The 13,686-nt window shown below is 37.4% G+C and overlaps 1 protein-coding gene across 2 annotated transcripts in view; it reads left to right on the top strand.

Moving 5' to 3' along the window:
* csmd3b (CUB and Sushi multiple domains 3b) overlaps positions 1–13,686 on the top strand; it is a 403,590-nt gene that overhangs the window by 340,648 nt on the left and 49,256 nt on the right. The window contains exons 45-50 of one of the 2 annotated variants that reach the window (XM_052583645.1): positions 2,069–2,149; positions 3,313–3,426; positions 5,244–5,432; positions 5,864–6,022; positions 9,950–10,138; positions 12,625–12,810. In XM_052583645.1, coding sequence (XP_052439605.1) covers positions 2,069–2,149; positions 3,313–3,426; positions 5,244–5,432; positions 5,864–6,022; positions 9,950–10,138; positions 12,625–12,810 — 918 coding nt within the window. The remainder of the gene's footprint in view (positions 1–2,068; positions 2,150–3,312; positions 3,427–5,243; positions 5,433–5,863; positions 6,023–9,949; positions 10,139–12,624; positions 12,811–13,686) is intronic. The other variant, XM_052583646.1, reaches the window with a different exon arrangement.

Here is a 13,686-nt window from a genome sequence, read left to right as displayed (position 1 = left end):
CTAGCCAAAGCAGCTTAGACAGGAATCTATGGAATATGATTATGAGCTCAGAATGGGCTCTCAAATCCAGAGATCATGCCCTTCAAATTCACTCAGGTTTATTAGTGAGGCTTTACTCAATATTCCGTCCAGACACCAAGGACATCAAAGAGGCATCTCTGAGTTAGAGAAGCGCCAAATAGCCCATTTTAACAACTTAATTCTGAAGTCTCATTCTAATGGCTCTCAGACGTAAGCACACTCACACACTATCTATTTCCACCTCCCCGGTCCCTGATTCATCAAAGAAAAACTCCAGACAACAACAAAGAAGGTTTGTAATTGAATAAATTTAGTGTGTGTTGGGGAGGGGGCGGTTGGTTAAATCATAACCCTCTGTTGGTTTTTTCCCTCCTTTTTCACACCCACTTGAATAACCTCTTGTAGGGAAGTATAGTGTCTTCAGCCACATGGCTGCTGATCAGAGCGTCCACCCTAATCTCTCTGGGCTGCCTCTTTTGTTGCCTTTCCATTTTGGCCACTTACTCCAAAACACAACAGGAAACCCGTCAGGAAGCAAACAGAGAAGGAGCCACATGCTAAGTGGGCTTCAATAGTTAATTAGTGTGTTTCCAACTCCGCCTTCTGAAACCTCAACTTGGCAAGAGAAGACAAAGCCAAAATCTTCCATCTCATGATGGAAGACTCAGTTCATGGTGTCCTCAAAGCGAAGAGCTCAAAGGTTTCTGATATCCATCTTAATCAGTGTGAAGTCTCTACAATTATGGCTTCATGTCAAAATTCCAAGCAGCTTGACTGCATCGAGATTCTGTTGCATTCGCAGTTTTCATTAACACCAGAATAATTAACTCGCCAATTACGCTGTGCAAAGCTACTCGGTAATTATCATCAACACTCGTGGCTATCTATACATTGCAAAGGGAAGGGCCTCAGCACTGTTGTACTCGCACAACAAATGCATTACTCATGCAATCCAGAGCCGGATAAATGTTCGGTTAATTCCTTCTCTTCTTAAGTGATTCGCTCATTATGTGGGTCGTTTTGTTCTTGGCGTTTACAACGACTGTGACACGCTCACTTGCTAGCGTGTGTATATGCTGTCAGATGGAAGCGATTGATAACGCTCTGTGCTAACATCGCAGAGCGGCCCGTAGTGCAGTGATAGTCACCCTTCCATGCACCTCAGTGTCACCCTACTTAATCGTTATTGGTCACGGAAGGTTCCTCTGTCATTAGTACTGACTAGGAGCCAACACAACTGTGCCGAATGTCACATTTCACCAGGGCGTTTTTTTCAGAGGAGGCAAAAGATTTCAATGAGAAAATAATGGGCTGTACCAACAGAAATGGAGTAGTATTATAAAATATATTACATATTATTTATATCAATATTTGTCTGTTCAAAAGGGTGTAGCATCTTATTTGCCTTCTTACAATGGCATAAATGTATAAGGGGTAAAAAGTGTTTTCATGTCACTGTGATTGGCTCATTGTCCTGTCATGTGTTAATGCCACATATCAAGTTTGGCCACACATGCAAAAACATAAGGTGTGGTCACATTTCAGTTTAATGGTATATGAAGCACAGTTCTCAAAGAAGTCTTTCAAAACCAAGCATCTTCCTGTTGATCAGTGCTTTGAATCTGCATGAGCAGATCTTTCGCCTATTGAATGAATGATTTTACTGACAAAAAAAATGCTGAACATAAGTAAATGTGACTGCAAGTATGCAAAAATGTTATAAAATATAAAACATTATTTTAATATATCCTGTAATGAGTGGGAATGACTAAATGACTAATTCTGAGTATTAATGTGTTCAGCGCTGTATACACTATCTTTTTCTGCAGCTCCTTTAGAAACTATTTTGAGAAGGGGTATGGGGTGGGGCAAAGAAAACATTTAGAAATAACTTTGTAAAGATAAATACATGGATTAATAATGCACAAATGCTAAATACAAATATTTCTTGCTTTTATATATACTTTTCGTTACTTTTTGAGAGATTTGAATCTCTTAAATCTCCTCAGATCTTTGTAAACACATCTTTCGCCCTCTTCTTTTGCAGCATACCAGTTACGAGTCTGCCAGCCTCCGCCAGAAGTGGCAAACTCCGATATCCTGATGGAAGATAATGAGTTGGAGATAGGTATGAACACATGCTATTGCTATTGTTTATAAAAATGGTTCTGATTCTGTTCAGGTTGGCTTGAGGTCCAGAAGTGTGTATTTGTTTTTCGGTGTTCTCCTATCCCATTTTATATAAAGTAAGCCATTTGTAGACTGGCTCCCGAAGAGTATAAATATAGTGGCACTTTAATAACATTTCTCTGTCTGTTTGCTTGTCTCTAGTACCTGGAGAGAGCTACCTGTTACCATTCTCGTTTGGAATTGTTCCCCCCAAATATGAAAACTCTGCCATGATTTATGTGCCCTCATGTTGTTCCAAACATGTGTGACTTTCTTTCTTCAGCCAAACACAAGAGAAGCCATTTGAGAAATGTCTTTTTTGTCTATACAAAGAAAGTGAATAGGGTACATTGTTGTTTTGGACCCCATCGACTTTCTCTGTACAGACAAAAACAGTTCTTCTGAACGTCATCTTTTGTGCTCCAAAGAAGGAAATCAAATGTTTGGAACAACATTAGGACACATGAATCATGACAGCATTTCCGTTTTGGGGGGAATTTCTCCATTAAGAGTTTTTCAAAACAGATCAGGCACTGGTAAAGCATCTATTATAATATATTCACATGTTCCTTGCAAAAAAAAATTTATATTTCCTCTCCACTTATTCCAGCCAACTGTCATCTGCCCTCAATGCCAACATGACTACTAAATTAGTACCCTGAACAAAACCCGTTTGTAACACAAGTGTTTCACCCACAGCCATGTTGGCACGAATAATCAAACCTGGCATTTCTGGTGCTATAGAAATTAAACCAATACTGTAAAGGAGATTCACTTTGCCCTGTTGCCTAGACACTGGCAGTGCATTGGAATGCCTCTCCACATAGGAAAGCTTCAGTGCGTCATACGTTTGATGTTTTCCAGGTGCTTACGCGTGATTATTTTTAGATAGGCGATGGTGGCGGGGTTTTCATGCAAAGCCAATACAAGCAATTTATTAGACAGGGCTGCAAACGCTGCTGTTTTACAGCTCAATTATCAACCTCTTCAAGTTTAACATTAAAATATATGCATCAAACCCATATCTGTGACATCTATCTCCATTAAAACCAAGGAGGTTCACTGTCCCACCTAATTAAATGGACGCTTAATCATTGCGACTCTCTTTCTCTTGCATCTCAGGTGATATTATCCGCTATCGCTGTCACCCCGGATTCACCCTGGTGGGGAGCGAGATTTTGACGTGCAGGCTGGGAGAACGGCTACAGATGGACGGGCAGCCTCCTTCCTGCCAAGGTGGGCATGCTTTTCAAGAACAAAGCCCCTTAAATGACACAGACCCACCAGCTTCCATTTACCAGGATTATGTGCCTAATGCATCCTCTTTTAGACAGCGGAACCAGCGCAGAACAGGGGTTAAAGGTATCAGCGTGTTGCCTAGGAAACGTCCAACCAGCGTCCACAAGTAAATGGCAGGATATTGGGACGGCTAGACTAGGAGCTCAAATCACTCAGACGAGCATCATACATGTAATGGAGGGTAAAATGTGATCAGAGGCAGTATTGCTGATAGCCCATGAAGAGCTCGGTCTTTCCCTGTCACTGCTCCTTCCCTCACATTCACTGTTGATGAGTGATGCGGCTCTTGGAGTTTAGTGGCTCAAACAGCTGCTGCCATTAATCTTTCATGGCTCCATCCTTCTCCCTGCATCCCCACGAGAGAGCACTCACTTTGTTAGAATTTGTCCTGTGCTTAGATTCAGGAAAGTGCCTGGAAACGGTAGTTCAATCATTTGTCATGCACATTAAAGCAGTTTCGGAACGGGATAAACAAAGTGAGCCATGGAGCAGGAGAACTCATGAAGTGTTTTGCAGAGTATGTAACATTTCAGGCTGACTTGATGAAAAAGTGTGGCTTCTTTTTTTTCCCCCCAAGATTACAGAAAATGGCCAACATCTAAAGTTCCTAAAGAAATGGTCCCAGGCAAATGATTTGCTGTTTATAATCTTAGGAAGTTTTGTGATCAATAGGACACCAGACCTGATTTCATTGACTATGGAACAGAAGCAATTCAGTTCTAAAATTTTAGGCTTGGACTTTAGCGTAGTTTAGTTGAATATAGTTGAATTTGGTTTGGTTAATTTAATTTTGTTGAGTCAAGTGTAGTCCTCTTTAGTTTCGTTTCATTTCTCTGAGCTGAGTCAAATGTAGTCTCATCTTGTGTTTAGTCTAGTTTTTTTAAGTTTGGTTATCTTAATTTAGTCAAATCTAGTCAAGTTTAGGTTTTTTGAGTGGAGTGTTGGCTTATCTAGTTTTACTGAGTTGATATCAGTTTAATTTAGATGAGTTAGTTTAGTTTTGTCAGGTCTAGGTTTGTTGAGTCATATGTACACTTTTGTTGTTTATTAAGTTTAATCAAGTCGAGTGGAGTTTTGTCTTATCTAGATCTCTTTTCTGTGGAAGCCTGTTTCCGACACTAAATAAAAAAGGTAATTGTCAGTTTTTATCTCACATTTCTGTCAGAATTGTGTGATATAAATTCTGAATTCTGTCAGTCAGGATTGAGAAATATGAACTTGCAATTGCAAGAACAAAACCTCAGAATTGCAGGTAATAAAGTCAGAATTGCAAGATATAAACTCGCAATTATGAGAATAATGAGACTTTATGACTCACAATTGCAAGTTTATATCTAACAATTATGACTTTAGAACTCAGAATTTTTACTTTATAACTCGCAATTGCAAAATATGAAATCAATTCAGAATAAAACAATTCAGAATTGTGAGAAAGTCACAATTACCTTGTTTTATTTTTTATTCAGTGGCAGAAACTGCCTTCCATAGTTTTCAGCTTAGTTTCCTCAAATTTGGTTAGGTTAATTTATTTTAGCCTAGTCAAGTTTAAGCTTGTTAAGTCAAGGATTTTGAGTTCAGGTAAATTAGTTGCACTGTTTTTTAGTTTGGTTCAGCTGAACTAAATGTAAGTAACATGAAATATGAACACTTAGTACCACATAAAATATGCCCATCTTATTGATACACAAACCCTATAATTATCACCTTTGTGCAAAATCAGTAACTAAAAAAATGTGTCTTTTCCCCTAACACAGTGCAATGTCCAGCTCATGATGTCCGCTTTGACTCATCTGGGGTGATTTTGAGCCCTGGGTATCCAGACAGTTACCCCAACCTACAGATGTGTTCTTGGAGCATCAATGTGGAGAAGGGCTACAATATCACCCTGTTTTTTGAGTTTTTCCAGACTGAGAAGGAATACGACATTCTAGAAGTCTTTGACGGTAAACCTTTTTTCTCCACTTAAACTAGGCTGTTATTGTAAAAATATTTAAGTTATAGAGATTCCTTCAACATATGCAACTCTGAGTTCACACGATCCACAAAGTGACAAAATTGCTTTTCTTTTCCCGCTTTTTTTTTTTTTTTAAATACAACAAATTAAAAGTGAATCTTGAATTGATATTAGTCTAATAAGAGAGTGAATATGCCTTTCACAGGGTAGTCACCATTTGTACCCAAGGCTGTTATTATCTACACTTTGTCTGCTTTCCATTTTCAAGATGTTTTTCATTTCAAGTAATTTCAAAAGCCTTAGTCAAATTGTGTTTCACCTAAGCATTAGGTTCTTTTACGAGTTTCCTATTTTTTGACAAGTGTAATTTGGTGTAACAGTCCTCCTGCAAATTGTCTTTTTCTTCCGTTTCTTTTAAAGGACCCACAATTCATAGTCAAACTCTGTCTACATTGAGTGGTGACCTCCCCACACCCTTCAACATCACCACCACTGGCCACCAGCTTCTTCTGCGCTGGTCAGCTGACCACGGCACCAATAAGAGGGGGTTCCGCATCCGCTATGTCGGTGAGTATCAAAGTATGTATCCATTTAAATCTCTTTATTGCTTGCACGTTTTCCGTCTCTGTTCTTGAATTTGAATGAACGTATACTTAGAGCTGAGGAAGTGTGTTTGGGTAGTTGATGTGAAATAATTTGGGGTAGATGCCCAGCAGTGTGACTTATTATACTCTTTAAATGTTTAATATTAATCTTTAGAAGATCTCAAAATTAATATGCATGTTTCATACTGTGTGTTATGATGTTGTGATGGGTACATTCTTTTTATCAATGATTGATTGTAGTTTTTAGTGTTTAGATTTGTATTCATTGGACAAAATGGTGAAGAATAAAAATTCTAAACATTTACTGGTTATCAGTCATAACATAAAAATACTCCAATTGTCGAGTTATTGCTATTGACCAGAAATTTAAAATGTATGCAACCATATTTAAGACTTTTTCAAGCTGCCGGACAGTTTAAAGAAATAGATCACAATTAATCATAAAATCAAAAAAAGCAACAACAAAAAATATATATATATCATATTCCATGTATCTTCCATATACATTTTATTATTATAAACCTAAAAATTAGCATACTGATGACGAAAAAGGTTATTGCATGTTATGTGTCAATTACCAAAGTCTGTCAGAATCGTATGAGTGTGAGTGCATGTGCATGTTTATGTTTGTATATATGTGTGAACATAGATGGACGTGTACGTGCTGATAACATTTTTGTGTAGAAGTAACTTTGTCTTTTAGGTACTTTGATGGGTTTATTTTGGCGTCTTTGCCCAAGAGAGGGCTTACACACTACCTTACTTTAGCTCATATATGGTTGACAAATGTCCTTTGCAATTTAGGTCAAGCACTTTACAATTTCTCAGAAAAAGTCATCCTGACAGAACAAGAAAGGCCGGAGACCCATTGGACCAATAGTGCACCTTGGTTAAGTGAATGCTACATTTGCCGTTGTGGATGTCAACCAAAGACCTAGGGACTCCAAGTACACATAATGCATTTTTTTTTACTACACCTTACCTTTCAATTCCTCAAGCTTGAGTGTGTGTGCTCAAATGTAGTAGAGCGGACTCAATAGGGACAGACAAATCTACAGTTTAAGGGCTTTCTGTGGTCAATTAAAGTGGATAGTTTCCCTAGTGTTCCAGTGGTTTTTCCACGAAAAAAGACTTTTTACAGACATGGGAGATGCACTGTTCTCATGGCCATAACCAGCTCTTAAGTCTGTGTTATAAAGTAAACCTCATGATCATGTAATTCAGGATGATTTGAGAATGATTCAAAGAGCATCCCTTGCTTCAAAGAAAACAAGAACATTTGACCATTATTATTTTTTTTTCACATTTGATCATTTTAGACACCACTGTTTATAAGATGCAGTGTACAATCCTGAAGATGAAAAATCAATGTTATCATTTTATTTTCATTTGTATTATTGTATTATAGCAAAAAATAAAAACCTTACCATTTGATCCCAGATTTAAATTAGATTTTTAATCCTCAATTTTAAATATATAAATATACATTTTAGAAACTGCTCTATATAAATTGTAATGTAAAATGCTGCAGCTAAAAAAAATCAATAATGTTGTTATTTATAACTTGTATTATCTGTCCTTGTTTTTGTTGGTGTATATGCTATTTTCAAGAAATGAAATACTGAGACCTTCACTATATAACATCATTATTCATTCTATAATCTGTGCTGGTAACAAAAAGGTTCAAACCTGAGCAAGGGGCGATCCCGGGGCAATCCTTGAGCTATGACCATTGTGCCCTTGAGCAAGGTACTTAACCTCGGATGCTCCAGGGGACTGTTCCTATAACTCTATTAATGCACGTGCTCATATGGCAAATCAAATCTTTATTGTGTACTTTATTGAGTGGTAATGTGCATATCACATTGCTGCAGTGGCAGGTGCTGAAATTTATTCTCATATCAACACTGGATGTGTTGATTTTCGTTTCTAAGTGCTTTGGAGTGTTATAAAATCCACCCTACCTCACGAGCCAATAGCTTTTCTTCACTTGCTCTTTGCAGTGAGCAACATACTTTCACTGAGCAATATTTCCATCAAAAAGGCCTTGATTCCTTTCAGGAAGGCCATTTCTGCTGGCAGCACCGCTCACCTCACTTTTGTTTTCCATCACAGTTAGACATCCTGAACTCATATTTAACTGTTGTTAGGGCCACACATCCTGGCTGAACTTCCATTCAACTCAAGCCTGGAGTGAATTTAACCGAATGAGGTGTCCATGCGAATGGAGGTCAGATGCTTACGCTTCCTCTACCCTGCCAGTTTGAGATATAAATAGGCTTCGTACCTACATCCTCTTCACACTTCTGTGATTGGTGCAGGTGCACAAGAAAGTCGTGTAAGGAAGTGCGTTTCAGAGAATCTTTGAACTGAGATGAAATCCAAACTGACATGCCACGTTCGAAGTACTTTTCAGGCTTTAGCCTCCTGTCAGTTGTTTTCGGCTTGTGAAATCAATGATGAATGGCTTGTTTATTTCCGTCGTTAGGATATGAAAATTTCCACATCAACATATTAATACTTTGTTTCAGTTCAAAGGCTGAGAATCAGTTGGAATTCACTCCCGGTCTGCTGGGAAACTTGGGTAGAGCCAAGTCTAACGTTATGAAAGCTTCTTTCTGTCTGTGGAGCTCTCTGTTGCTGTCAAGGTCTCTCAGTGAGTTTGATTGACATGGTTATTGATGTGCTTATGCTTGGTTTCAAGCCAAGTGTGTAACTACTGTGCCTTCAGAAAGTATTCACCCCCTTGAATATCCTTGCATTCTGATCCCTTACACCATCAGATTGTAAAACATATTATAAAACACAATATTTTTATCTCTTCTCTAACCATTCAATATATGTGTCATGTAGTATTTGTAGAGTAATCCACACTCCAGTAAAGGACATTCCAGTAATTCTCACTTTCTGTTCAAGACATGGCATGCTTATGTGAGACTGAACTTAAAACAGTAGAAAATACTCAGCAAAGTATTTTTCAAAATGAGTTTAAATTATTAAACTATTATTAAATATGTGCAGTGGTGTATTTTTATTTTTTTAAATTTGAAAGCTCCTTTTTTTCTGATTTTAGATGTATATTTGAAATTACTGTACAAATGCATTTGTTTACTGCATATGTACTGATTAATATAAGCATATTATTTTACATTTTTATACAGTGACTCCAGAAAGCATTTATACACTTATTCCACACTCTGTGAATTCCATTAGATAACAAATCAATCTTTTTTTTTTTTTTATACAAATGTAGCAAAGGGACCTTCATATGAAACAGATACAGTCTGCTGTTTTATAAATAAGACAAAAGATGTTAATAATAGTAACATCTTTTGTAGTTCAGGTGTATCTTTTATATCATCTTTGGTATGATCTTTTGTATGCCCCAGCAATAACAGCTGGTTAAAATGCATAAGTGACTGAAACATTTTAAGTCAGTTTTGAGGAAAGGTCATAATTTTGGCAGATGCAATTAAATTAATTCATTTTTTTTAACTGTGTCTTTTAAAAGGTAAAAGAACAGGAAGCATTTTGCAGGAGTTGAAAAAGAGTTCTAGAATTATCTTTATCTGTAATATCAATTCCATTGCTAAATTTCAGTGGGCGAAAAGAGTAATAAACCGGATAATGTGACCTTTTCACAAATGATAAAATATTAATCTGCAGCCTGTGTTACCAAATGTCTCCAAAACACCAGGCTGAGGCATGTTGAATAAGGCACATAGGAGTTTTACAGCGTGTTATTAAAGCAGAAAGGCTTTTCTAAGTGCCTTCAGAACGTATTCAGTCCCTTTTGTAAGCAGAACTTTTATGTTCCTGAAGTTGCCCCGTCGCAGGGCTCTGCTCTGGGTGGTGGTTTAGGAACTGATGGGGTCTGGTTTGTATCTGTCTGTCTGAACAGCTCTGTACTGCAGCACCCCAGACTCTCCTCTCCATGGATCTATTAGCAGCCAGACCGGAGGACACATAAACAGCCTGGTACGCTGGGCCTGTGACCGTGGATACAGGATAATTGGGAAGAGCACGGCCGTTTGCAAGAAGACCCCCTTTGGCTACAATGCCTGGGACGCCCCTGTTCCTGCTTGCCAAGGTAACACCCAGCAAATGATGTTTACTAGTCCATTTTGGGTTGAATGTGCTGAAAACCAAAGTATGTTAAAGGTTCAATACTTTACGATATTAGCCATTTAACCGGCATCAAGATCGATGTTATTTACCAGCGCCAACTTTTTCTGATTTGCAGAAACAATGACAATTTTCTCCTTCATATTCAGCTGGGATATGGGAAAGTATTCTTTTTCTGGGTTCAATATTTTCTAATATTTAAAACTATGTTAAAATATTTCAAAGCATAAAATTGATTATACAAAACATTTTGATTAAATAATAATTTTCTCCCCTCAAAAAAACAAAAAAACCAAGCATGGTGTGGCATTCACAATAGAAGTGAATGGACCAATTTCTGCAGAATTTTTAAACTTACTTGTGAAGCTAATATATTTATTTTTAAAAAGATGTAAAATTCCTGTAATTTTTGCGGTAGGTTTGTTTTTGGCTTTATGATTTCATGGCAAAAAAGTTTTCAAAATTGAATAGTGTAATGTGAACTCTTAATATTGTTTAGTTTTGCGGCTCTACTGTTGAACAGAGAATATTTGAACAGTTACAGATTGTCACTATTCACTTTCATTGTAAGTGCCTCACTGTGACCTAGATTTTTGGCAAGTCAAACTCTAATTTTATGGCAATCGACATTATGCCACATATGCTGTCAATCAAGTATTAAACTTGCATTGGACTTGTATTCTTTTCACACCGGTATTTTGTTGACTAAAACACCCAAAAGACCCCTTTTAAAGTCAGCAGGTAGTAATTCAGTGAGTGCAGATTTGATCAGTAATTTTCCTGACGGATCTCTAACAAGCTTTTATGGTCAGTGATGGAGACGCAGTAATTACTGTCGCCACTCCTCTCACTGATACTGTTTATTCATGATCGGTTTCATTTGTCACATTAATGACTAATCTTCCGAGCTCTCTTTATCCATCTGTGTCGTTTATCCTGCTCCACCTATCCTCCCAGACGCAGCTTCACAGTAGAGTAGATGAGCCTGACTAAATAGTTTCTGAGGCGGCGCATTCATGCAGGGCTCTGCTCCTACACTAATGTGACAGAATGGGCCCCTACTCCCTCTAAGGGCCACAGGCTCTGGTGCCACTAACATCAAGTGACATTTAAATGACTCTAAACTTTCAAAAGCGATCTGGGCACTCTTTGTATTTTTTTATTTTTTTGTTATCCTAAAGCAAAGCAACAAAAGTTCATCTCGCGTCACTGTCAAAGACCACTCTTGGTGAGAAACGGCTTTATACTTGATATGCGCCCTTTAATTACTGGGAGGTTATTGTTCGGCTTCTAATGGCTGAGCGCTGACAATCGAATGGTTAGGGCTGTAGCTTTGTTTCTCAAATGTACCAGTGGTTTTGCCGCTCAATAAATCTAGAGGGCTTTTGCACAGCAATGATTCATACTTAGCGTCATCTTAAAGTACCGTTGATAAATAATATGTTCCAGTGCTGCATGCGTAAGGGAGAAAGAGAACAAGAAGCGAGACGGAATCTTCCATTGGCTGGTTTGCCAAACTGATGACAAGCACGGTTATAGTGGAATAGTTCAACTCTTTGAGTGCTATTTTATTGTTTATGAAAAAGATCTGTCATTACGTACAGGCAAATCTTGAATTTGATCATCCAAAATCATGTAGTAATTTCCTAGTAATGAATACTTTTAACACAATATTGATCTCTCAAAGAAAGTGTTCAGTTTAAATTTGAGTGATTTTACACTACAGTTAATTAAGTTTCTAGACTCCTTCATTCAAATTCTTATTAATGTAAATCCATATAGTGACATTATAAAGTATTCTGTGTTGAAAGTTTAGATTGGTGGTGGTCGTGTGCCATTCTAATTCTTATTAAATATGAATGTGCTGTTGTTAAAATTAAGACCGATAATTATTGTTGTATTGTTATAGATGATATTACATTTTGTTTAAATAAAAAAAATAAAACACTATTGAATCTTGGCATCACGGCATTATAATGTACAGCACGGAGAATGGATATTCGTTTGAGATTTTCTACAAAATTACCTTTCACAGTGTTATTAAATTAGTGCTTATAAAGATAAATGTCTTCTGTCTCAGCTGGTAACCGATATGCTACAAATCTAGCATGCATCCCTAAAATCTAATGCTCATGTGCATAGACATGTATGGAGTTTGGATAGACCACATCTTTTTGGCCAAAATATCTATAATTACTTTTTTACTCATAAACATAGTATTGACCTTTTAATAAAGCTGCTATGTGTTCGTAAGCACCTGAAAAGCAACTCGAATTACATCTTGTGAAACCAGCCAATCGAATAACCAATTTTTTAATGCTCTGATGGTGAAATATTCTAATGGGAGTAATAAGCAATGATTAGAGGGTTTTTTTAATTATCTTGTCATAATTATATTTTGAACTTATTACTTAACATTCCATATGTCTATCTCATTTTCACACCCATAAGCTGTCTCCTGTGGGGTGCCCAAGGCACCTGTGAATGGAGGAGTGCTTGCCATGGACTACTCAGTGGGTACACGTGTGACCTACTTCTGCAACGATGGCTACCGGCTGTCCTCCAAAGAGTTGACCAGTGCTGTGTGCCAGCCTGACGGCACCTGGAGCAACCACAACAAAGTCCCTCGCTGCTCAGGTACAGGCCCACTCACAGAGATGCAGAACATGAATTTTACAGCAGATAAAGAGATCAAGAGACCGTCTGAGAGGAATGAGAAAGACTTGTACACAGAAATAATCCCCTTTTAATAGAGTATGTTTAGTCTAGGTTGTGCATTAATTGGTCCAGCCTGGAAAATCAAAGAAGAAAAGAACATTTTATGATACTGTTGCTGTCAGATTTTATTGCTGATTTGGAATGGGTTGTTAAAACATTATTTAGACAAATGGTTTTGGAAATTTCAGTCTTTTCCCATTCAAGTAGGCAGGAGCTGTGCTTGTATCCCTATTGGCTAAAAGGAAAATAGCTGCCTGGGGCATAACAAGATGGCCGCCGAGTGAATCGACTTGCTTTAAAGGGACTTTGAGAGATCTGTTTGCTTCAGTTTAATCATAATTTATTTATGGGCCAATTATATCTGCCAAAATGATGCCTCTGTTTCAAAAACATGTGAACTGCATATTTAGTCTGCATTTTAAGGCATCATCCTTCAACACAAAGCCTATTTCTAAAGGCGTTGCCTTTTAAACCTTGTATTTGCCTTCATTTTACAAAAGTTATCCTTCGTAGTGATAACGAAGATATAATATTCAAATAAAACTTTGATGTAAAAAAAAATATTTATATTAATTCTTACCTTGTATTTGTGTGTCTGCTTTTTATTTATTCTTATTAGAGGATCACAGAGTTAGCTTAGTGATATGAACTGTGAAAACTGTGAATAATGCTGTTTGACACATGGAGTTGCTACCGTTCCAAATCCGTCAAATCAGTTTAGTTATCATGCTGCCTTAGAAGGCAGCTACCTATGAAAATAGCATGGCAGCTCAATCCATTTAGAAATTGAACCAT

This window comes from Carassius gibelio, chromosome B19 (assembly GCF_023724105.1).
Source record: "Carassius gibelio isolate Cgi1373 ecotype wild population from Czech Republic chromosome B19, carGib1.2-hapl.c, whole genome shotgun sequence".
Taxonomy (NCBI): Eukaryota; Metazoa; Chordata; class Actinopteri; order Cypriniformes; family Cyprinidae; genus Carassius; species Carassius gibelio.
This window is presented reverse-complemented; position numbering and strand designations above follow the sequence as displayed.